At 41.1% G+C, this 26584-nt stretch overlaps 2 protein-coding genes across 9 annotated transcripts in view; one reads left to right on the top strand and one right to left on the bottom strand.

The window, feature by feature from the left end:
• Positions 1–17341, bottom strand: part of ERBIN (erbb2 interacting protein) — a 100870-nt gene extending 83529 nt beyond the window's left edge. For 4 of the 8 annotated variants that reach the window (XM_015848554.3, XM_015848558.3, XM_015848557.3 and 1 more), the window contains exon 1: positions 16746–16887. The gene's annotated coding sequence lies outside the window, so the exon portion shown is untranslated. Of the gene's footprint in view, positions 1–16094; positions 16654–16745; positions 16888–17199 lie in introns of those variants that run through there. The other 4 variants (XM_085528321.1, XM_085528322.1, XM_015848556.3 and 1 more) reach the window with 2 other exon arrangements.
• On the top strand, positions 16443–19754 carry LOC107305898 (uncharacterized). Its single transcript, XM_085530090.1, has 3 exons — positions 16443–16657; positions 17029–17665; positions 18137–19754. The coding sequence occupies exons 1-3, from the start codon at positions 16443–16445 to the stop codon at positions 18167–18169; spliced, it is 885 nt and encodes a 294-aa protein (XP_085386216.1). The 3' UTR covers positions 18170–19754.
• The last annotated feature ends 6830 nt before the right edge of the window (positions 19755–26584 follow it).

Here is a 26584-nt window from a genome sequence, read left to right as displayed (position 1 = left end):
CTGACATGCTAGAGAGAAGGACCTGGACAGGCTTGAGAGGACAGCCCATGCCAAACTCATGAAGTTCAACAAGGCCAAGTACAAGGTCCTACATCTGGGTCAGGGCAATCTCAGCTCAGACATAGGCTGGGTAGAGAATGGATTGAGAGCCCTGAGGATAAGGATTTGATTTGGGAATGCTGGTTTCCAAGTTTCCCAAGGGATTACATGCACCAGTTCCCTAAAGCACCAAAACCTTGCCTTTCAGAGGATTGGGAATTTGATTCTACTTTAAACCCACCCTGTACATCATCTCAAGATTGAGAATTCAACCAGCGCACGATCAGTGCAGCCCAGACTTCCTCCAATCTTGACATCTCCAGTAAGTTCTTCTGCCTTGGTGAGCAACAGGTTCAGCAAAATATGTCCCCTGGCAGGGCTTTCTATCACCTGTAATTTCACAGATTAAAGACTGTGATGTACAAACAAACTACTGGTATGAAAAATCGTTTTTTAGCTGCTTTAGGATATTTTCAAAACTATCCATTTGATACATTACTACCACAGTGAGTAAGCAACAAACAGCAATGCTTCTCCTGCAGAAGTAATTTTTGCTGAACTAGTATAAATGAAAATTAATTCACACAACTAAGTCAAAAGTTTCTCATCTGTCTAGAAACAAATGTAAGGAAAGGAAATGTAAACTCAACATTAGATCTAATGGAAAGAATTTTACTTGCGACTAAATACTTTTCCTCCTTATAACAGAAAGAAAACCTCATTTTTCTACATCACTGCCACTCTATTCTCCATAGAGATGCAGAGAGAAGCACATTATTGGAGTCTGAGACTGAGTGAAAGAATATCCTAAATCAGCAATAGGAACTCAAAAACCAAGTCAAGTCACACTGAGTTTAGACCCAACTACAGACTGGTATACAGAAAGACTAAGACCTAATTTTCCCTGCTCACACATGCGTTCCATTTAATCTTGAGTTCACACAACCAGTACAACAAGGAGGACACAAAGAACTACAAGCCTCACCTCAACCCTTGGTTATGTGACAGGAAAATCACTTCTAGTCAGAAGAAGGACCCAGAGAATAGCAATCAGTGGTGCAGTCTAGTTTGCTGGAGGCCAATAATGAGCAGAATGCCCCAGAGGTCTGACTGAGTACAGTCCTGTTTAACACCTTCATTAACAGTCTAGATGATGGGGCAGAATACATCCTCTTTAAATTCATGGACAACACAAAAGTAGGGGCAGTGGCTGACTCACTAGGATGGCCATGCAGCCACATCCAGAGGGAACTCAATAGGCTAGAGAAGCAGGATGACGGGAACTCAAGCAGTTCAGCAAAGAGAAGTGCAGTCTTGCATCTGGGGAGGAATAACCTCAAATTGGACTGGAAAGCAGAAAAGTGCCTGAGGGTCCTGGTAGACATCAAGATCAAGAGTCAGTAATGTGCCTTTGATGCTAAAGGAAAGATCCCATATTCTCGGATGCATTAGACAAACTACTGCCAGCTGATCAAGAGGTGATCCATCTCCTCCCCTCAGCACTGGAAAGGATGCATCTAGAGTGCTGTGTCCAGTTCTGGGCCACCTAGTACAAGAGAGACATGGGCATACTGGAAATAATCCAGAAGAGGGTCACATCAAGATGATGGAGGAATCGAGCACCTCTCTTCTTAAAAGGCTGAGTGAAGGGATCTCACCATTGTCTCACCTACCTGAAAGGAGAGTGCAAATAAGATGGAGACAAGCTCTTTGCAGTGGTGCCCTGTACTGGGACAAGAAGCTGTGTGCACAAACAGGAACACACACAGAAGGTTCCCTCTGAGTACCAGGAAGCACTTCTGTGCTGTGTGGTTGACAGAGCACTGGCACAGGCTGCATAGAGAGGTTGTGGAGACTGCTCTTAAGAGATCTTCAAAAGCTGCCTGAACACAAGCCTGGGCACCCTGTTCTGGATGTCTCTGCTTGAGCAGTGGCTGGACCCAACAGACCCAGAGGTCCCTGCCTACCTCAACTACTTAGTGATTCTATAAAACACATCATGAGTCCAATCAGTAACTGATGCAGAAAAGAATTCTGCAAGATTCTGGAGGGAACTTCTTTCTAATTAGACTGACTTGTTCACCTACAGCATATAAAGCAAAGAACCTCTAACAGGAAGAAAAGTGGAAGCATGTTGTCTCCTGTTGGAGAAGACTGAACAGATCACATAACTACACATTCTGCACAGACTTACTATACTTAGACTTCTTCAAAGTAAAGGTGATAACTATTACTTTTGTTTTTACTCTGAGCATTAAAAAGATGCATCAAAAAAAAGAAAATGAAACAACCAAAAACATTTACAAGAGTTGTTAATGGCTCACAACAGCACACTTAGGTCACAAAATTCATTATTGTTGGTCAAATTTAGTCTGCCTCAGATTCACAGGGTTGGAATCAACTAATGATGACAAAACACTGGAGGAAGCAATTTGGAGGGGGGGAGGGAAAGGTGGAAATAAGAATAGTTTACCATTCCAAATCTCAGTTCTGCAGATACAGATACTCCAGGCCATGAGAAGCAGCAAAGTTATGGTCTAGATAACGCTATGTCAGCAGTTGTACATTTGAAGCTCAGAACTGAAAGAAATACCTACAGGATGTGGTCTTAAGTGAAAGACTACCTTTCTCAGCAAATGCTGCAAAACTTTTCGTAAGAAAATGTTAATTTTTATAAATGTTATTAACATACAGAGTAATGCTCTACACTTATAAAAGGCTTGAAGAAAAAGTTACACCACACAGAAGAAACCATCACCTCTAACATGTTAAACTATGACTGTTGGCTTTTTTGTCTTGGCTTGGTTTTTGTTTTAAACTTAAGCTCATTTAAATAAACAAAGAACAGTTTTTTTTAATTCAAAAGTGACCAATACCAGGAAGTACTTTATCAGTAAATGTTCCTGGTTAAGAATTACAGCTCTTCAGTTGGTGTGGACAAATTATAATACTAGAGTTAAAACGATCCTGCAGACAATTCTGTAATTAATACCAAGTTGTAATTCAAAACCTTTTTTTTTTTTTTTTTTTTTTTTAAATACCATATAGATTCATAAAAAGAAACAAAGACGTGAAATACACAGTTGGGCTCCTGCAACTCTCATCTTTCCTACTGCATCAGAAGCTGCTACTCAATAGCAGATAGTACCTTCTACTTAGAGAAGGACGCAACCCACTTCCAATTGTAAAAAGTGGAACAGTTTATACCATGTAAAGTCCTTGTAACAAAACAGCTACTGGGGAACATTTACCTGTTCAGATGTAAAGCAGGTCTAATAGTTTGCATGGATGAAATCAGTGTCTCTGTAGAGCACAGAATCACAGAATTGTAGGGGTTGGAAGAGACCTCCAGACATCATCGAGTCCAACCCCCCTGCCAACGCAGGTTCCCTACACCACGTCACACAGGTAGGAGTCCAGTCAGGTCTTGAGAATATCTTCAGAGAAGGAGACTCCACAACCCCTGGGCAGCCTGTTCCAGTGCTCCGTCACCCTCACCGTAAAGAAGTTCTTGCACACATTTGGGCAGAACTTCCTATGCTCCAGTTACTGGCCATTTCCCCTTGTCCCATCTCCACACACTGCTGAAAAGAGTCTGGCCTTGTCACTTTGGCCCCCACACCTCAGATATTTATAGACCTGGACCAGGTCTCCTCTCAGTCTTCTTTCCTCAAGGCTAAACAGACCCAGTTCCCTAAGTCTCTCCTCATAGGGTAGATGCTCCAGGCCCTTCACCATCTTAGTGGCCCTCCGCTGGACTCTTTCCAAGAGATCCCTGTCTTTTTTGTACTGGGGAGCCCAGAACTGGACACAATATTCCAGATGAGGCCTCACCAGGGCAGAGTAGAGGGGGAGGATCACCTCCCTCGACCTGCTGGACACGCTCTTTTTAATGAATCCCAGAATGCCATTGGCCTTTTAGGCCATGAGGGCACACTGCTGGCTCATGGCCAACCTTCTGTCCATCAGGAAACCCATGAAATTCTAATTCAAGTTAGAAGAAATGCACACTTAACATAAACACTTAATAAGAAATTGATAAAACTTCCACAGAACTCTCCTCTACCCTGCTACTAAATCTATAGAATTGATGTCTTTGACAGCATAAGGAGAAGGGATACTTTCAGAAGGAAAAGCGTAACAATCAAGATGCTTTTATATACCAGACCACAGAGCAGATTTTTAAGTTGCAAACTATCTTACAAAGGGTAAAATACACATTAAGATAATTGTTCAATTAAGATGTTTATAGAGAAAGAGAGAGATGCACTAAGTATGAAAAGTTGATTCTACAGTGCTACCAATAACATATACATGCTAGTAGAAAATCTGGAGTGAACTCCAAAGAGGAAAAATAAATAAATAAATCAGCAGATGCCACAGTTTTACTTATCTATTAAAACTGTAAGTGATGAGAACTGAAGTTGTTCAAACAAAAAAGGACAGAAGTAAACATGGACCTGATGGGAAATTTCTTCATGCTATTATTTCTGTTACTTTCTATAATTCAGTAACTACAAGACAGAGTTGCAGCCACTGATAAATATGGACAATGGAATTTATTGTGCCTGAATAAGAAAGGACTTCCTTTGCCTAACAAGACCAACATTTGTTTATGAAACACAAAATGTATCGGTTAGAATGAAGACAGGTGCCACGGTGCAGACAATGAAGGCAGAGAAAGAATACAGTTTCTTCATTCCTATTTATGTTCTCAACAGAATTTCCTCATAGCTATTCTGAAGAGGGCTGGTGAGATCAGGCAAGCTAATATATCACAGTCAGGAAAAACTGGTAGAGTGGCAGAACAAACCCGAAAGCACACAAGAGCCAAAGTGAGGTGGACCTAAACACAGAGAAGTGACTACAGGAATTCTTTTTGGTTGTACATATTGTCTCAGCACATGAACACTGTCTTGGTAGCGTCATTACCATGGAAGACTGAAGACTTCAAGAAACAACAGGGAACTCAAAATAGAAACACCAACATTTCCTCTTTCAATCCAGAAAACGAGATTAACAAGATTGCACTCCACTTCAAGTCAGATCTGTTAATCTTGTATACCTACACACACATATACACAAAAAGAATGCAGAAATAACAATGGCTTCAGCTATGGCCAAGCTTTAGGTGAAACTACCTCATTATTAAATGCTAGATTTAAATAAATGCATGCCTGCCACAGCTACAAAAATACTTCCTCTCTACTCCCTCCTCCTTCAGGGTGCTATCAAAAGACAGAACAACACTGACGACCTCATGTAAAAAATTAACCTCTGTGAATTATCCAACCGTATGGCCAGTGACGGAAGAAAAAACATTCAGATAGTAAAAGCAAAACTGCTTTAAGCATACACACTTTGTTCGCCCTGGTTGGTTTAACAGGGCTACAAAGTTAAAGTTCTCAAATTACTTGAGAGCAGAAGCAAAATCTACATACAAAATTACAGTTAGAAACTGAAACAAAGTGACTACCACCCTCTTTGCAAACAAGGAAGTAATATACAACAAAACGCCCTCCACCACAAGTTTGCTTCTTTATCATAAAATCCTGCAATATACGGAGCTATTAGTGAATGTTTTCGCTTCCTGTCTTGAGAACTTGCTGAAATTGCGGAGTTTGGGCAGAAGTGAAAATAAAAATGAGCAGCAGAAGATGTTAACAATGCCATTTCTCTACCTGCAATATCAAGCAAATACATACATAAAACAGTAAGTCCTTCTAACCCCTTAATTTGTGAGGGAAGGTGGACAGATTTGAAAAGCATAGCTACCATATTTTGTTTTGCACGAGTGTGATATTTTTATTCATTTGACATATGTTGCTTCCTGAATGGATTTAATATAGTTTGGTATTCCAGCACAAAACTGCTCTCATCATATTTGGCACTTCATGTACAATGTAGCCAGGAAACCACTCCTTATACTATTCAGCCATCTGCAGCAGACAGCAAAGATTTTTAAACAAGAAAGCTGCACTGTTGTAAATACACAGTATTTTAGTATAAAAGTTCTCAGCTGTTAACTAGGCTTTCCATCTGACTGCCTGCTGATAAATTCATGCAACACATAGCAGTTCAACACAAAGTAATGTGGTAAAGGGGGGGGGAAAATTGTTTTTAATCTACTTCTCATCAGAAGACTGCCAGATAGCACTCTTTCTGACACTGCACATTCTACATATTAAAAACAAAAACCCTATGTCTTACTTCATATGGACCCCACTTTGAAAACAATTACTGAAACTCTTAGCTCAATTAGAGCAACCAAACAGAGGTCAGAAGAACACAGTGGGCTCAATAAAAATAAATAAATAAGAGACTGAAAACCAGAAATCAGAGATTGGGAACATGAGAGGAAGAAGAGCTACACTGAATACCTTGAAGCAAATAACAAAACAGATCAGCTGCCCAGAAAACTCCTGCACCACATCTAAACAGGTTACACAATTCAGCTGGTGATGAGAGTCATACAAGCAGAAACACATTCACAGAACACAGATTAAATGACAGGAGTGCTTGCAGATGCACATATTCAATTCCCATTAGGGACTGCTCTATTGCTAAAAAAATAGATACTACTACAAACACAAGTATAGATGCTATGGAAGAGAAAATGCTATGGAGAACTGTAATGAAACAGAATGCTTAAAGAAACAGAATATGCAAAAGGCATTCCATCTTTCTTCAGAATGCTCTGCCTTAAAGAACATTTCTGTCCTTATTTTGCTACCCATCTCAGCAAGCCAGTTTATCTTTTGCCCTTCTGCAGCATCTGATGCACAGACTCAGATGTGAACAATCCAAATCATTTATTACAAATTCTTGCATCACTTAAATACCTTCACAAGTTTTCTTTTTCTAGCTTTCCCACTCACCCCTACAACTTTCCTATCCACCTTTACATGTCAACAGAGCATGCCACAAACATTCTTCAACCATTCATGTGGGCCCTTTTCCAATCAGAGCCACAAGCTGTTCTCTTCTTCTAGAGGCGTCCTTGGTTCTCATGCTGTTTATCTTGCTCTACAGGTGCTGCTCTGTACAGTCCTTGTATTTCCACACCATTCCATTTGTTTTTATGAAGTACTGTACTCCAAACAGCAAGTTTATATTTACAGTGAAACTTTAAAAAGCACTTTTTTTTTTTTCCCCGTATCAATTATTGGTCACAATTTTGATATACAAGAAACACTCTTCTTTGTCTGAGCCATGGTTCTAAATACAAGACTCCCTGAGAATTCTCCCATGCAGGGCAGCACTATTTTTCTTGTCCCATATTTAGCTTTACTCTCAGAATATGCATTTTAGTTTTGCCAGTTTGTAGTCCCTTTTCACTCCTAACACAGTAATTAAGCATGTAAGTGAAGTCATTTTTCTCTTTATGTAGTGATGTGTCCTTCTAGGCTAACAATGAATAAATTTAAAAAATAAAATAAAAAAACATAGTATGAGTTTTATTTTAATGCAACAGGCACTTTGAAGATTAGATAAGAAAATGTTACAACAAAATTTAAAATACACACATATTCTTAAATGGTTTCCAATGGATTTTTTTGGTCTCTTTAGATAGCAGAGAATAATAGTTTACAACTTAAAATAAATAAATAAATAAATAAATAAAAGAATTACTTGTCATTTCAACAGCTACGCTGTAGGACAAATTCTCTGTAACAAATTATCAAAGTTGACAGTACATCTTAACTCAAGAAGAAGTTTTTCACCAGCTACAAAGTTTAAACAACTCATTCTTCCTTCCCACCATAGTGCAAAGGACAGCCTCAAAACTTGTACTTAACTTCCTGAAGTCCTGTGCTTTTTAGCAGGAGAAAAACAGTTACTTCAGTGGCATCAAAGAAATACTTCAAGAAGTAGAGCAGTGCTGTACTGATTGGCTGCTGACATAATAGGCCTTTTTTCCTTAGACTAGGAGAAAAGAACTGAAGAAGACAATGCAGAAATTCCAGGAAAATTCTTAACCCTGATTTCAAATAATTTGAACTATCCAATGGGTACTTCTCCCTTCAGTCTGAAAACATGTTTATACAAGTTTCTGGAAATCAATAGCATCCCCATGCTAAGGTCATTCCTCAATAGATATTTCAAAATTAGAAGCTGAAATATTAACACTTTTAGCAGTTACACAAATTGAATGTCTTGTTATCTATGAATCTAAAATGAGTAAATACCTAATCGAATTCAGTAGCAACAGGCAGGGACTTACTACACCTGGGACAGGTGGAAGCAAGTGTACTGTTTCTACAAGACTGCTGCTTCGTGACCAGGTTTTTTAAAGTAGAGTTAAGAGAGAAGTAAGAATGAGATCTAAAAGTAACTGTGAGTAGAGATTCACTTCTCTTCCATCCTGTAACCCTGTTTGAATTTGTTTTCTTGACAGGGCTGTGATCTTTCCCATTAGCTGTCACAGACTGCTACTGTACAACCAATTCAGTAACAGCAGTGTCATGAAAGGGTACAGGACACTGGAAATCCTGACAAGGCCTCTCCTTCCTTTTTACCAGTACTGAACCGGAAAACTCCACATAAATATCTGCCTGCTCCACCTTCCTCTAGAAACAGCAGCACTGCAAGAAGCACACAGGAATGACACAATTCTTGGCACCTTTGCTATGCTTCAGAGAAGCAAGACAAAGGTGCTGCTTGAGGAGCTCACTCAGATAAATACAAATGGAAAAGTAAATTTGTCTCATTTAAGTCTATTAAAGGTCATTTTAATTTTATCTTGCTTTTCTAGTATTTGTATTGCTTATGTTTTAATCTTTTTTAGATGAAATTTCTCATGAGAGACCCAAAGTATGGAAGTCTAGATTAAGAATAATGCACTGGAAAAACAGGATTTTCTAACATCCACAGAGAGCTCCCTCCTACACAGAACATTGTTTCAGGAAGAAAAAAAAAAAACAAAAAAAAACTCTTAAACTAAGATGCCAACGATGCACTGTGGTTAAACAATAGCAGAGTAAAAACAGTACAGCTCCAGTAGTTTCTCTCTCCCATGTCAGTGTTTCTGATCTTATCTAACAGAATTAGAGTCAGACAGCTTGCCAGATTCAGAGGCCCAATTGATTTCCCCTTCCTGCCACATTCCCAGACAGGATGGGAACGCACAGGTTTATGCATCTTTCTCCTCTTTCCACTTACAACTGAGTTAATTTTTTCCTTCTGGAAAACTTAAAACAACACCCATAGGTGAAACAACAAAAATTATCTAAAGTCAAATTCCACCGTTTTTCCAGCATTCTTCACTCTATTCCCTGGGTCTGTAAATCCTTCCCCAGAAGGTAACCTACCAAAAAATTCATGAATATTCTCCTTGACTTAGAATAAACCATACTACATAAGTTTAGTAGAGCTGAATTAAACAGTACAAACACTGGATAACTACGTGAATAACTATGAATCACAGAGAAGTGAACTTAAGGAATTTTCTCTCACTGATAAACTCTGGAAAATACAAAAAAAAAAAAGCACAGCTCAGAATTTAAAAGATCCATGGTTTCAGAGTTAATATCAGAAATGATCATGAGAACAGAAGCAAAACAATTATTCTCTCCTAGAAAAAGCTCACTACCAAGCTGACCTTCTAAATTACCAACAGGTCATTTGCCACCGCAAAGAGATGGACAAACAGAATGTTGAAAATGTAACATAACAGCTGTAAGCACATTCACCTCCTTCCCTTGGTGTACCCATCCATTAGGAGAAAGGGAAAGTAAGTGAATTCAACACCTGAAAGTTATACTCCATAGCAAAGAATATAAGTGGCTGTAGAACATTCAGGTCAGGAAGGTCTTAAACTTTTTTGCTGTTGTGATTTTCACTTTACTTTCATTGAAAATACATGCCTTGAACCTGTAAATATTTACCTAGCCAAGCATTTCTTTTACTTTGATCACAAGTACACATAAGCAATGCAGATTAAGCATAACAGAGAAAGAAATAATAGCTTACATTAGTATAATTATTTAAGAGTTCTCTGATATCCTGCTCCATATACCTATCCCTGTCCTATCTTCAGGGCTTCCTGTAAATGAAGACAGAACAACTGCAGAAATCACAGAATGGTTTGGTTTGGAAGGGACCTTTAAGATCATCTAATTCAAACCCCCTGCTAGAGGCAAGGACACCTCCCCCAGGCCATGTGGCTCAAAGTCCCATCTAGCATGGCCTTGAACTCTTCCAGGGAGGGGGCATCCAAAAATTCTCTGGGCAACCTGTTCCAGTGTCTCACCACCCTCACAGTAAATAATTTCTTCCTAATATCTAGTCTAAATCTGTCCTCTTACAGTTTAAAACCACTTTCCTTCATTCTCTCGCTACATGCTCTCCTAAAGAATCTCTCTCCAGCTTTCCTGCAGGCCCCCTTCAGGTACTGGAAGACTGCTATAGGGTGTCCTCAGAGCCTTCTCTCATCTTATCCACTAACATTCTAACTCCATCACAAAAGGCCACCAAGTTTGCCAGGCATGACTTGCCTTTGATGAATCCATATTGGTTACCACCAATAATAATAACCAGACAAATGGGATTATTTTCAGAATTATCATTTCTTCCATCAAAAAGATTAATTCCAAGATTGCTACAGTAACATGCAGAGAAAAAGCAGCAGCTCTCAAGATGTTGCATTTCCTAACAGCCTAACAGAAACATTCCTGATGAGTCTGGAAGTGCTTTCCATCATCCAAACACTAGAAATTACATCCATGGCAAAAACATTGATTTTTGCTGAACCTGCAACTTATGTTCAAAAGAATCTGGTGCTGCATTACAGACATTAATTAGATGTACATCATTTTTACACCCAGCTTTCCAGAGATATAGTTAGAACTCCGGATATTTTAAATTCAGCACTGATAACCAAATGTATCTGAAAAAAGAGAGGCCTCTTCAAAAAAGATACAATCCTTTTCAAATGAGAACTGCACTAGAAACTTTTCATGTAAGTACTCAAAACTTCTATAGACTACTTCAGAGCCTCCTCTACTAGTAAGCTAATAACCAACTCAACTGAGACAAGAGGTAGACACTGTGCACAGCCAGCCCACAGGAAGGCATCTACTACTTCCAAAACATAATTTTACCTTCAAGAGAACATAAAACTCAAACACTTCAAGCAAACAGTCCCTTCCTACCTGTTCCCAGAATTCTGCTCACACAGCTGCAGACCCTCCCACTGTGATAAGTGTGATAATCAAGAACAGTCAAACAGCCATGGTTCAAGTACTGAATTATTTCTCTCTATTTATTCCACCCTCCTAAGTTTCATGACAGAGACTACAAGACAAGAAGCGCAGAAATGGACATACTGAACTATACAAAGAGAGAATTCAACATTATGAGATCATTATAAGCTTATAACAATGTTCAGTTTGCTCATATACCTAGTGAATTCTGGACTGATCACTCTGAGGTCACCAACCTACAATTTCTTCCAGTTGTTATTCCTGCAATGTGCATTTACATAGGAGAATTAGAAACAGAAAGTTTGCTTATAGCAGCTGCTTCAATTTGCCTTTATAATACAGCTTTTATGCTTGCAGAATTTAAAGAGTTACAGAGAGTTTGAGAACCCATAGTTTTATTTTTAAAAGATGCAAAGATGTATAATATATTTAAAATCTGAGAAACTAAGCAGAAGCTATACAGTTTTGAATCATTTATCATTCAAGTACCTTTGCTCTTGCAAGGACAGAAATTGTTATTTTAAGTAACCCTTTTGGTCTAGACCAGGCATGTTTCAAGTACAGCACAGGACACTCCATCCTGCAGCTTCCACCTGCTTCACACCATCACGGCAGCTGCTCTGCCCCATTGTGTGGCCTGGTCCAGCCCAAGGTTCACACTCATTGCTCACAGTAGCCAAACAGCACAGTGTGGGCTGAAATCAGGGCAGAGGGAGAGTAAGGGGCAGTACTACTCAATTACAGTAAATAATTGCATAGTGATACACTGGCTAAGCACACTTCTGTGAGCAGCAAAAACCATACAGCTGTGCTTTTCATTTTGATAATGGAATCTGAGAGTAGGTTTAAAGACTGATGAAAAATTTAGCTTTTTTTTTTTTTTTTTTTTTTTTTTCCTCCTGTATATTTGCAACTCCCTTTTTAGTCAACATAAACATCTGCAAGTTTGCCTTATTGATGTCATCCTGTTTTGGCAGTACATACATTTATGAACAATAGTTTTCAGTGATGAAGTACTGAAGGAGTACACTTCCATCAAAAATCTCTGATGAGCACCTACAGAGCTCACTAGGAACTGCAACCACTGCTATCGAACCAGCCTGGTACATTAGTTTCACAAAAACAGGGTCAAACATTCCATTAGTATTTTGCTTATGTTGCTCCCTTTTGTTTTAATAAAAATTTATTTGTTGAAGTTTTGTTACTTACGTACATTAACTACATTTATATATATGTGGCCCAATACAATTCCTCTCCACTCAGCACGGCCCTGACAAGCAAAAAGTTGGACATTCGTGGTCTAGACTGTGCCTAGTCACTGGATAAAGAACTGAGAAACACATCAATAGTGTTCAATAGTGCTCCTACTCAATCAACCAAGTTGTGCATGGGAACTGTTGAGTTGCTACACAACAGTAGCAACTGTTCAAAGCCATATCAAAAAATAGAAGAGTAAGGTAGTCCATTATGTATCTGTTGAAGTGGATACATTCCACTTCAGGGAGGAAAGTGGGATGGAGGGGAGTACATACATGTTCTAATATAAGAAGCTCTGGAAGCATTTCTACCTTCTGACAGTATGAGAACATCCAGGACAGCCACAGCAGCAGAGATGGCTCTTATTATCCTCAGGTAACAATTAGTTAGCATCAGATATCCACAAATTAGTTCCAGATACAAAAAGAGCTCGTCTATTTATCAACTTAAACTACACCATGGAAACTAATCACAGTGGTTTTCCCACATAAATATACCTTCATTTTGGCCGTAATGAAACCAAGCAAAGAGGTTTGTTTAGCTTTATTTCTCAATTATGAAAATCGATATGCATTCTTAAGGGCAGAAAGTACAATTTAGTGCTGAAACAACATGTTTCTACATCATCTTTACAGAAAGTACATGCAAAACTAAACAGAGTAATAAGCCAAATACCTGTATTGAAATGTAAGTATCAGAGGAAAAAAACAAAACAAAACAAAAAAACAACTTTAAGAAGAACAGGTAACAGTTGAAAAAGATCACCAAAAAAGCAGAATAATTCCAAGATTACGATATAATAAAAATACGAGCAAATTCATTACAGCAATATTTACCTCACCCATTTTTCTTCTACAGACAGAAGAGGATTTATAGATCTCTTCAAAATCAGCATCCTCCCTTTCAAAGATCAGTTTTATGATCTTATACTCAGAACACACAATGAATTCAATGAATTTTTAATCAGAAGTTAAAGTTGTATTTTTGTAGTCATTTTTTTACTAAAAAACTCTCCAAAACAAACAACAAAAAAAAAAAAAAAAGAAAAGAAAAGAAATCAAGAAGAAATCAAGTACATGAAGCCCAGTTACATCCTCTATCACCTGCCTCCTCCAACTCAATAACATTGCTGAACGATTAATAGTTACTCAAGTACAACAGACACTGATTTTTTACTGATATTTACGCAGCAAGAGACCATTTGCCAGCTGTGCTGACAGTGGCTTCTGCATGCCACCTTCACAGTTTGAAGCTGCAGAGACACAAAGCAGCTGCTCCCTAGGATGATGAGAACAGTTAAGCCTGTGGGAAACTCATGTGAAGCTCTGAACAGCCTCCTACCCCCCCCCAACACCGCTCTTGTTCAGAACTGCCAACATAGAAGTGCTCACGTTACCACAAGAGTAGAAAAGATATTCCCTATGTATTCAAAACATGAAACAGGTCAGTTCAACTTCTCTAAGTTGTAGAAAAGTAGCTTTAACTTATAGATTGTCCTTTGGACTTTGTAGGCATTACAAAGACTCTAGGCTACCAAACTAATAGGTTACCACAATTAATGCACTCTCTAGCTTGAGAAAATAATTAAATTAGTAAATAGTTAATAAATAATTGATAAACAAGTTATTTAAAGTTTTTATTCCGATGTGAAAAGTGTTGTCTGACAGTTTTACTTAAAAGCTAACAAATGCAAAATAATGAGGTATCTGAACCTACACTTTCCAGATAATTCAGACTTAAACCTGTACTGACTGTAACATCAGCACTTACATGCTCACAAAAAGAAACAATTTTTGTATCCATAAGAGTAGTTCTGTCCTCCTGCCCAGTTACTCAGAAGAGATCAGATCTGTAAACGTCAGACGCTTGTTTAAGGTTATTCCTTAGGGAGAACCTTCTGAAAGATGACATACCAAGCACTTGATCTTTACATAACATTTTCCCTAGAAGATTTTCCTTTTCGTTTGTAAGCAGGAAGAATAAAAACAGAACAAAAAGCCCAAAGCAGACAGGTTACACCCCAACAGGAAAGTTGAGTTGAAGAAACCTGCTCTCATCCCCTTCTATTTCTAGAACCTCCTGCTAACATGCTAAGTTTAATGCATGTTACACATGTGCGTGCCTTCCCTAGTGAGGATCCTCTGAGCACGGCCCTCCTTACTCAGGTCTGTGATCTCTGAACCAGCTCCACCAAGGACAAAGCAAAACTTGGTTTTCTTACACCAGCTGCCTACTACACCAACCAACTTTCAGAGCACCATGTTTATATCAAACATTATATACTGACTAGCTTATAAGACTATACGCATACTTTTACAGTGGTCATGACAATCATATTCCACAGCGTGCTGTAAGCTGTAACTTCAACCTTGTTCACCGTAAACCTACCTACATAAAATTACTAATGTTTACATGAGCTTAATTTAACTCATAAGCAAGAAACAGCCAGGTAAAAAGAATGTTTCCCCAAGCCATCACACTTACCTATGAACGTGCTGTTCCAAACAACGCAAGCTACCACGTGTATGTTTGCATCACTTTTTTCATAACACAAATACCAATGTCAGCCTAATTTAGTTGAGATGGTTGATCTCAAGGAAGAATACACTCCTTCATGACTTCTAAACTATGTTTATGACATTAATTGTGTTCTATGATATAACCATTAGCTGTACGCAGTACTGAATTCCACTTTCATCATTAAAAAGAGCCTTATGCACAGCTACCATGGTGACAAAACACCAGTGTAAAAAGTTGCTGCTCCACTACAAGGATCTATTCTTCCCCGTGGCATTGAAAAATATCAAGTGCATCATGAGAAACACAAAAGGTCTGAAAAGAAACAAAACTGCCTCCATTACAACACAGTGGTTTACAACTAAATTTGTCATGCATTGCTACAATATCTCTTCCCACATGGAATCTCAAGTCATTACTGGGGCTAAAACACTGCCTTGGAAAGTGACCGTTCTTTGTAAAAGGATTACTCTATTTAGACTTCATTGCTTTTCTGCCAAGCACCAGCCATATAAGGAAACCAAAGTTCACTGTCATTTATTTTGTCCAGCCCTTTCAGCCACCTAAGAATAACCTTCCAGCTGCTTAGAAAGGTAAGTCCATAAACTACAAGGCAAATCATCTACTTGTTATCAGCACCAGAAGCTTTTTTAAGTGAGTTAAATGCTAACGTTTGTCCCCGTGCTCAATCAGACCAGCAGAGCTGGATTAATAACTTCACTCATTCCCTGCTATACAAGGTGCTGCTCGAGAGCTGCGCATGTAACAGTTTCAGAGCAGTGCACAGAAGTGACTGTCCAGCTCCTACAAACACCAACACATCTCGGATAAAACAAACCATAAACACTCCAGCTGGCAAACATGCTGGCCACGGGTTGTCAGGCAGGCGCACAATCCAGATAAGCCAGCAGAGCTATGGCTTCCAGCTCAGGAAAGCATTCCCAATCGTGAATGGCCTGACCAATAACTCCTCTTTGAGGCATGTGAACGAGTCTGTGGTGAACGACGCCGCTTTCACTACATGCAACCGAGTAAGCTCCCGCGACGGGAGCAGCGCAGCAATAGCAAAAGCCTTACATCAGAACTTCACGTTCAGCTTCCCCTCCAACAGCTTCGAACGGGACGCTTCGTAAAAATAACAACGCAGAGGGCAATACAGCGCGGGGCAGCGTTAAGCCGAGGCCCGGCGGCTCGGCGCCAGCCGGACAGACAGCAGCACGGCTTTCTTCTTTCAGAAGCAGCCTCGAGAAGCACGGAGCGAAGGGCAGCAAAGCGCGGCCGTCCCGAGGCGGGGCGGGGGCTCCTTCCTGGGGCCGCCCGGCTCCTGCCAGCACCCCGGAACGGACTCGGACCCGAAGCGCCGGGTCTTCCGATTAAATCAAAGCGGCTGCCTCCGCCGGGACGCTCTAATTCACCGAGAACTTAATGGCGCGGCGATCGTTCGCGAGGGCAGGACGCGCCGCGCGGAGCCGAGCGCCCTCAGCCCGACACCTCCCGCGAACAAAGAAACTTCTGTGCCCGCGGAGCTCGGAACTTTCCGTCTCCCCGGGCTCCCCCCGCCTCCCCCGGCCTGGCCGCGAGACGGGGCCGCACAAAGAGCCGCGGGGCGAGGGACCGCGCAGGCCGAAAACAGGATATGGGCACGGGGCGAGACCGCCTTCCTGCCAGCCCCTCCTCGGCGCACGGACGGCTCCGCCGCCGCCCCCCGGGCCTCCCGGTACCGCTCACCTTTAAGCCGGGCGTCCGTACCGGGTCCGGCGGCCGCGAGTTTCTCCCGAGCCCGAAGAAACGTATTAAATCCAATCGGGCGTTCCGACCGCTGAACGGGGAGAGAAGAGAGGGAAGGAGGGAGGGAGGGAGGGAGGGACGGAGAGAAAAAAAACCAACAGCTTTCGACGAGACGGGGGCGGCGGCTGCAGCGCCGTGTGCGCGCGCGTGTGTGTGTCTGTGTGTGTGTCTGTATGTGTATATGTGTGTGTGTGTGTGTGTGTGTGTGTGTGTGCGGGTGCAGGGCTCCTCCCGGCGCCGCGCTGTGCCCGAGGGCAGCCCCGGTGCACACAGCCCCGCCCTGCAGCACGGAGCCCCCGCTCCGCTCCGTTCCCGCGGCCCCCGCCCACCGCCTCAGCCCGGGCCGCCCCGCCGCCCTCCTCCCCCCCGTAGGGCGCAGTGCCGCCCGCCTCACCTGCCCGCCCGCCGCCGCCCTCTCTCCCCGCCTCCTCTCTGGCGCTTCCCCCTTCTCCTCCGTTCCGGCCTCCCGCCCCTCCCCGGCGGCGGCGGCTGCGAAGCCTTGGGGATGGCCCGGGGGTGGCGGTAGGACGCGACGGAGAAGCGCACGAGACCGAGGCCGCCTCGCCGCGCCCCTGCGGCTGCCGGCGCCGCGCACCGCCGCCCAGCCCGGGGGGTGTCACGGCGGGGGCGGGGCCAGAGCGGGGCCGGGGCCGGGGGAGGCGGCGGAGCGGGACGGAGCAGAGCGGGGCGGGACGGAGCAGAGCGGGGCGGGGCGGGGCGGAGCGCACACACGGCGCTGCCGCGGGGGAGGGGCGCGCAGACCGGCCGCACCGCCGAGCCCTACCGGCCGCCCCTCCCCCGCGCGGCGTGGGGCTGAGAGCGGGAGGCGGCGGAGCAGCCAATCCCGGGCCAGGGGCCGCGTGAGCGACGGGCCGACGGGCCAATGACAACCCGCGGAGGAGGGGGGGGGGCGGGAGAGCACCGTGGAGGAATAGGGCGAGGTGGGGGCGGGGGCGATGTCTGCGATCGGGCCGGGCCGTGGGGGGGGCGGGGGTTGGCAGGCTGGGCCGCGTTGTGCCGTCAGTCAGCATCGCCACACAGCGTGCTCATGGCGGGAAGAGCCCTTCAGTGCTGTGATGGTCATGGTCACTGCGTGTATCTACATCACCTTGTGTATCACAGTCATCTCGTGTATCCCTAACATATCGTGTATCCCCGCTTATTCTTCTAAACAAGCCTTTTATATTCTAACATGCACGTTCAGTACATTTCCACCAACAATCCATTGGCTAGAAAGCAAGCAAGTTCCATAACAAGCAGATAGGTTATCTTATGATAAGGTACAAAACATCCCTGTTTATTCATCCCTGTTTATTCTGTCTCCCTTACAGATTCTCGTTATCAGATGGTTGACATTCGACTAGGCCAAGTCCTCTCCATCTCCCACAACCTTCCTTCCTCACCCAGTAACTGCCAAGAGAGAAGGGTGAGTGGTGAAGGCACTGCAGAGGATGGAGACGGGCCTCGTTCTCCTGAAGGAATGCATCAGTTGCTGACAAATTCAGTCCTGAATGGCAAATGTTTTCTTGGGCATAAACAGCTCAACTTCCTAATTTAATAATGACAGATATTACCTCAAAGTGATGAAAATACTGTCTGGCGTGTATGGAGGTGCTGGCTGAGGACTCCAGTGACCAGTGCATGGAGAGAAACTTGGTGGGAGAGCCATGGCCTGCCCCACTGTGCCGTGCACAGGCAGCCATGCTCAGAGGCCTGCAGTACAAGTGTATTTCTAGGTACATCAGCCCCTGGTACAACAGCGCAGCAGTGCTGAAATGCTGTCAACCACAGCAGCTAGTGGTGTACAAATAGGTTGGAAAAGCAGCGAGCAGCTTCATGGTGTGTCATACAGTGTTTGCTCCTGTTTGCTAGGTCTCGCCAGTGTGCTGATGGGAATGTTTTTTCTGTTTAATTTCCCTGCCGTCTGAAAGAGGTGTTTGACAACCCATGGTGTACGCAATATGCCACTGTGGCAGTCCTGGAGCCCCAGTTCTACTCAGCCACTAGGCAGAGCGCTCCACTGGCAGCAGGGATGGATCTTCCTGCTGCTCACCTTATGCTCTTAATTGTCTTCTGCTTCTGTGCCCATTTAATCCCAGGCTTCTCTGCTGGACTGCCACCAGCTCAGGTGTATTTTGGTAATGCCTGCTCACTGCGAAATGGACAAAATGCTGTAAAAAGCCAATTTACGTGAGCCACCAACAATGTCAGTTTAGACACCAACCTGTGTCTGACTGTGAGGTTGCACAAGAAGTGAAGAGGCTTTAAATCCTTCTGCTCTCTGAAGGTAATTTTAGTGGTCTTCCATTCGGAATCATTAATTGCTTCATTCAGTTTCTGATGGAGCGTTGGGCAAAAATGTTCAAATTCATCTGTGAAACATACAGCTGGACATATTTATATAAGCCCACTATGTTTAACAGTACTGTTACTTATTTAAAACTTCTCAGCTGTGTGTGGGAGTTGCACATTCAAGAACTTAATTCATATCCAGATATAGAAAACAAGTGTGAGTTTCTGCCAGGGTAATAATATACGCTGATTGTTTCTTTCCTCTTCTATGAATTCTCTCTCCATCTTTATAGAGCATGCAGTCCTCTTCAGGAACTACAGCTGTGCCTGGATTTAAATAATTAAACTGAATTAAATATAACCACCAGAGTTTGTAAAAAATAAAATTGCACACATATTTCACAAAACATTAAGTCAGCTTTTGTTAAACGAAACAAAAGAAAACAAACAAAAAAAACCCCACCACTTTGTTGTTGTTGTTTAGATAAGGTGCTTTATGTAAGTAACTCTGCTACGGACTAAGGCCAAGGTTGAGAGCTTCAGCTGCTACTGTTAAAAACAGTGACAGTAGATCTAGAATTTCCCACCATAATGAGCTATACTGGTGTTTTAATAAAGTTACCAATATTTAATCTCATGAACCATTGATCATTCTGATCGAATAACAAATAACCCATCCTTATCATAATATATACAGATGCCTCTCTGTAACTCATGTCCTCCCTCATGAACTCTCCAAGGCACCTGTGTTATACATGGCATTGTTGTAGCTTTTATTGGTGTGAAATTGTTCTTTGGCAAAGTTTGCTGCAAATTGCCCAATGCATTTACCAATGCAGCTGGGTAACAGATGGGTGTGGGAAATTTATAGCAACTATTGTTCCAATGATGGATCTGCCATAGCTGTAAGATTAGTTTCAGTGTAAGGCACTATTTCACTTACAGTTTTAGCCATCAAAAATAAAAGCCTAGCCAAAGATCACTGAAACTATAGATAGCTGGACGCGGCTCCTGAAGACATGTTGCACAGACAAGATACAACTGTCTATGCAAACTAAGAAAATACCAGTAGTTATCCCTGGGATTTAGAAGTGCTATAAATATCAAGACAGTATTTAGATTACAGCTTCAACAGAGTCCCCAGCAACATTAATTCCCAGGGATGTTATCCCAGTTACCCTGTAATTACAGATTAAGTGCACAAAGTACAAAATATAGAGTTACATAATGAGTCTTTCAAGTGATACTCTGCAAGTGATCCCAGTGAAAGTTTAAACAAATTCTTTATACACGACTTCACATCAGACACAAAGTCCAAAATTCTCTCACTGAAATTTCAGTTCTTGCCTTGGAATAGTAATGTGAGTAAACACTGAGTAAAATAAACTGAAGCCCTCTTTGAATCTGTATCTTTTGAGAGTTCATATGAGCTAAGCAACACATATGAAGTTGCTCAGAGTGTTTACTGCTGGTTTTCCCCATTCTTACTGTTTGTTACATTTGTGTCTTTCAACTTTTCTGATTAGACTGAAAGGCCTCCAGAGTAAACACCTCTCATTAAATGCTGAGGTACAGGAACAGTGGATCTTAACTTGGTTGGAATTGGAACTTTTGGACATCACTGCGATGCAAACAGTAAATAAAAACTACTGGAAGTCACAATCACCCAAAAGACACAAAGTGACATTGGGTAGACTTTTCTGTAATTAGTGCATATTGCAGTTTTGCCATTTATTTTAGGGATACTCTGCAATTTATATTTGTCCATGATCCCTTCAAAGTTACAACTTCCTTAATGTATAATGCCTATCTTCTGTATTTTAAGAGAAGTTAATTAAATCATCTCTGTTCAGTTTAATGTTGAAACAGTGAAAAACTGGCACTAACTAAATATTGTGTTGTGCCATAGAAAGAAGTTCTATCTATGCTGGACTCTATTATTTTCAAATAGTAAAATATCGAATATAGCAGTGAACATAAATGTATTATGTAACAAAAGTTTTACAGTATTACGCAAGTAGCAGTAGGAAACCTTTGTAACACCACAACCTGTTTTGTATATACTGTATTCCAGAAATGGTTAGGAATGTTTTAGAGTTATTTTTAAACATTTAATTGTGACTTTTTGTTTGTATTTCTCTTCCTTGGTTACCATGGATGAGCTCCTGAATTCTGGCTGAGGAGCAGTTGGCATGGTGTTTCGTAAGGAGAAGAAAAGACAAAAAGGTGAAGTTAAGGCACCTTCACACTTCCCTGATTTGGACTGCTTTGCTCCTGGACAGTTTCCTTAGCACTGACTTTAAGCTATGCTGCAGCCTCTTAGCCTAAGAGCCTGTTTTGACAGCTGATGCCCTCACATAAATCCTGCTCTGGTCAAAACAAACAGAAAGTAATAAAAACTGCAGCCATGTCGTGTGAGGACAGGGACCTCTGTGGATTGTTGCCATCAATCCCTCACTCAGGAGATCCTGCAGAGCTTCTTCTGGCCCTGCTAAAGGCAGAGTTAAACATGAAGTTGTCAAAGGTGTGCATAAAACGAGCTATTTATATTTTTTGCCATTAACGCCTACCAGCTGCCCTTAGAAAGATTTTTATATCCAAAAAGTGTAACAATTAATGCTGCTGAGGGCTTTTGTGTCCAGAGACCAGAAATAGCTGTTCTATCAGAAGTCAACTGTGCTAGCCCTGTAATAGCTCCATAGTATCTCTGTGGTAGTTAAATTGCTCTTCTGAAGTCTGTTGTGCTGTATCCTGCAGGAAGATTATCATTCCTCTCTCTTTACTGGGAGGAAAGTTTGTTTAAAATTAGCAATGCTGGTGTTTTTAAACTAATGAAAACCCATAGAAATGAATTCTGGAGAACCAAGTTGATGAACATGTAGTGTTATGGGTTTTTTTGGTTTTATCTGTCCTTAGTTCTCAGGAAAACAATAAAACTAAAGTAATAATTTAAATGTTTTAAGCCTTGTTTCCTTACCTACAAACAAGAAGATGCTCTCAGAAAGTCAATTTATCAATTGCTTTGAAAAAAACACATTAGTTTATAGCTGTAATTATTCTGTAATGTGATTACTATTACTAATATACTTAAAATATTGTACTTAGTTGAGCTTAGGTTGAGAAAATGCATAGATGGAATCTAACTTACTAACCGTGCTATTAACAAGAGAGCAGAGACTACAACTGAGCATCATGGCAGCAGCAACTCATATTTTCATGACCGTACCTCACAGTGTTGTTGTTAGTATACACTGGGATTAAGCAGACACGCTGTTTTGGGAGGAATTTGTCCCTTTGAATTTGCACTGAACAAAAAAAAAAATTAGCCTAGCAATAAAAATAGCCTTGTTCTTCACTGTTGATGAGACAAATCCACTTAAGTCTATACACAGGTGGAACAAAAGCCTTTAGATTCAATGAAAAACATTCAGTATGAACTACAGTTGTAATGAGGCCCTTAGGGCATTGCTTTTCAACCTTATAGTTGCCTGCATAAAGTCTAAATGTGTTGTATTTCCCTCTTCCTCTCAAACCCCTTCCATTTTCTGCAAAAGTGGGAGAATAAGTGTACCAATTAAAAGTTTCTCTAACTTCTGTGCATTTTGAGACTGTAGTTGTGATAGTCTGGATATTATGCCACGGTAGTAGTGAGACAAGTGTTGTGGAAGAGGTAATAATCTTTAATTAGAAGGACTGACAGAACTGAAGAAAACAAACAAGCTTTAGGACTTGACTGACATTCATTAATCAGATCTGACAAGTAGCAAAATCCAAACTAAATACGAGTTAGATGTGATTGTTCTTAGTATAATAAAACATTTTAATCAGTTGAACTATGGGAGAGAGAACAGTTGCTAACATGGGATGAATCAGCAAGAAACTGGTAAGCTTTAAAAACAGTGTCATAACTGAGCCTACAATTTGCTTATCCATTGCTGGGAATTTAGTCCACAGGATCATTTATTGAAAATTATTTGTACATCTCCCATGAGGATCAGTCCTGTGCAAGCGATGGAATTAATTCTTTAAACCTATTCTTTTATGATTTGATGTGTTTTGTCCTCAGTCAGATATCCCTGTAGTTCATTGTAATGGATAATGGTCAATTAGCTTCACACACCTAACTCTCATGAGGGCAGTTGATATGCTTGGTGTAATATATCACATTTTTTAAAGCAGAAAAGCAAGATGCATGGAAATTAATAATCCTTTGGGGCACTGACATCAATTATGTTAAATATGATGGTATCCATGAATTTTGCATTTGCTGTGCTGGCAAGATTTTGTTTTGATGAGCATTTGTTAGTACAAGGGCAATTTGTTACGGGTTATGAATTCAATACTGGAAGCACTGTTTGAAAAGAGAGGCAGGAAAGAGTACCCAGTAGAATTCTACATAGATGTTTTTTAGTAGATGCTGTAATCATTTAACATATATATGTGTGTGTGTGTGTATATATATATACATATATAATCAGCATCAAAACATGGAATATACAACACTGTGAGAGTTTTTGCATCATTAGAATCATGGATGGTATTCTGTTGTCTAATTCAAAAGCACAGCATGTTTCTTGCGGGGCACTTTTAAAGACTTTTTCCTAGAGTGTTTTGCATGGTGGCTGATTTTGTGAAGAGTGTGTTGATCTGTGGTTTCCTATACAGGGTAATTTGTACTGTATTTCTTTTCTTCTTTGTCAGCCATGTTTATCTAGAAAGATGACATTCTAGTACAGGAAACATAGTAAATACTGAACTTGCAGTGAAATCAGTGGGGAAGCTCAAGTGATAAAGATGTGTGTATGTTAGATACAGAGCTGGTTTGTTGGCACAGTTGTCTCAAACACCTTCCCACCAGTAGCTGATGAACAAACGGGCATACTGTTATGGAGGAGGCATTTTAAAAGACTTTCAGATTTTGTTTGCCCTTTCCTAGTGATTTGTATAGGTCAGTGTGAGTACACGTAACAACCACCTCCACCTAAAAATCATTGATTTAGGTGTATCATGGTTTTATTAAAGGAATGATAGTATACTTTTTCAGTTCTTTCTTTAGCATTAGCAGAAACCTTGAACTAGTCTACTGTAAAACCAGGAGACAATTTGGAAATAAATCCTCTGGGATGAGGGTATTCATAAACTACTTTTTAAGATGTTCACATGTTGAATTACACTGCCCTTGTCAGGCTGTTCAGCATTTTAGATCTGCACAGACATCTCCTAACTCTGAAATCACCAGGATATGGTTGTGTTCTTTTCCATGCCATATTTACTGTATGAACTATATTGCTTGCAATTCAGCTGTAGATTTAAGTTTCAATATATGTTACTAATAAATAAGTAGATTTCTGCATACATATGTTTTTATATATACATCAATAGGCTACAGCCTAAATATGAAATATGCTGGATGAGATACGTAATGCAAAAAGTGATGCCTCCTATTTATTTCCATGGTAACTACAACAAACACAAAGAGCACAATGACACTGTTGCATAAATTCTCAGCTACAAAACACTATTTTTCAACACAGTAACTACCATTAGACATTCACTTTCATCAGCAATGGGCATGAGCCTGCACACTGTGCTGATAATTATATGTGCCAGCTGAGGTGACCCACTGCTGCCACTGCTGAAATGCAGCACTCACCCCTCATTGTGTTCGCATCCACTGTGTGGTCTCCACTGGTGTTCAGTAAGTGTAGATCAATATCAGCACGTGCCATTTCTGCCACATGGAGGAATTCAATCCTATACCATTGCTTCATATGCACTTCCACGTCAGATGCCTGACTAAATTTTGTCATGGAAGGACTTACTGAAGTCATTTCACTATAGACAGTGAGGACTCTTGAGGCTGAGTGCATATAATCATTCAGTTGTCCAAACCTACAGACTACTTGTGCCAGAAATCCTGAGAAAAGAATATCAGCTAGTAAATATTTTTCTGCCTGATTAATACGCTGTTAATGTGAAAAGCTACACAGGAGACAGCATTCTTTTCGTTCTCAGGTGAAGGAGTTCGGCTTGCAGTGCTGCTGTGGGCTTTTACAGCTCTCTGTGCCTAGAATCCAGCTGCACCCCTTCAGATCTCTGAATTCCTGATTACTCTTCTCAGTTGCCTCCATTTGTACTTTTCAGTCAGTGACCATGCCAGAAATTTTAAGATCCAGTTTAAGAAACGATATCCCAGCAAATAGAATAGTTCACTCTCTCTCAGATGCTCACTGGGAAACACTCCTTATTTCCCTTGCTTCTCCTCCTCCCACACATGGATTTTATCATTCCTCACTTCCCGTCAGCTTGTTGAGTTCCTCAGGGAAAACTCTTGGAAATCTCAGTATTTCAGCAAACGAGTCATAGCTGTCTTGTCATCACTCATCTGAAGATCATCCTACACTGTTAGAATTAAGTTCCACAGAAAGCCTTTTCCTCCACCTCACAGGCTTCAGAGGATGGCTTTAGTGCTCCCTGACCACGCTCCTCAGGGTAAACCAGCTTTGAAAATAAATAATATGAATGTGTTCGGTGAATAGGGTGAAAAACAGGGTTTACAATCTAAATTAGAGTCTCCCCTAGTCTGGTCAATATCCTTAGCATTACCCTTTTCAGAGTGTATTATTTGTTGCAGTTTTTCAGTTAACTTTCTGAGGTGGTATTAGATGGTTATCCTGATAAGTCAAATTATGGGAATATTGCTATGCACAAATAAGAGGCACAAACCATTGTTAGCTGTTGATATTTTGAATAACAGAGATTCTCTGGAAAGTTGAAGTTTTTCTTTAGGCAGTAAAAATGGAATTCAAGATGCCAGAACTACAACTTTACAGCTGTCCTTCTTCTCTCCAACATGGAAAGCTATGCCTTCCCAGCTACTGCTCTTCAGAAGACATTAGATGTCTTCTGTTCCATCCCATATAGAAAACATTCTCTTTATCACTCCCTGTTCAATATGGAAAGCATTTTAGTTTGGGTAGATCACAATCATCAACATGATGCAATAAAAAATGAGTAAGGTATTTTAAATACAGAAGAATGTTGGACATATTATTTTCAGAAGGCAAACGATCTTCTTATTTTTCTTCTTTCTGCCACAATACTCCCCTTCACACACGAATATGTAGACCATTTCATTCCTTTCCTATGAATTCTGTCATCCCATAATAGTTTCCATGAAGAATGAAATCAACTGGAGTGCAGTGCTGAGTTAACTCTTACTCATTGAACTGCAATAAAAAGGGGAGTTTTCAACCACTGAATAATGAAGACCTTCATCTCCCACTGGAACTGAATGTAATAGTTCAGCTCCAGACACTTCAGAGAAGGACTGGCCTATGAAGGATGTATAAATTGGTCCCAGGTAAAGAATGCTGCCTTAGGAAAAGGAAAGTAAGTCCAGGCAGGCCATGGTGGAGCAAGATGTATAGAAGTTCCACACATCCAAACATCATGTAACTGCCTCAGCATTTGCATTGCTTTCCTAT

This window comes from Coturnix japonica, chromosome Z (genome assembly GCF_054131305.1).
Source record: "Coturnix japonica strain WE chromosome Z, WE-NBRP24, whole genome shotgun sequence".
NCBI lineage: Eukaryota > Metazoa > Chordata > Aves > Galliformes > Phasianidae > Coturnix > Coturnix japonica.
This window is presented reverse-complemented; position numbering and strand designations above follow the sequence as displayed.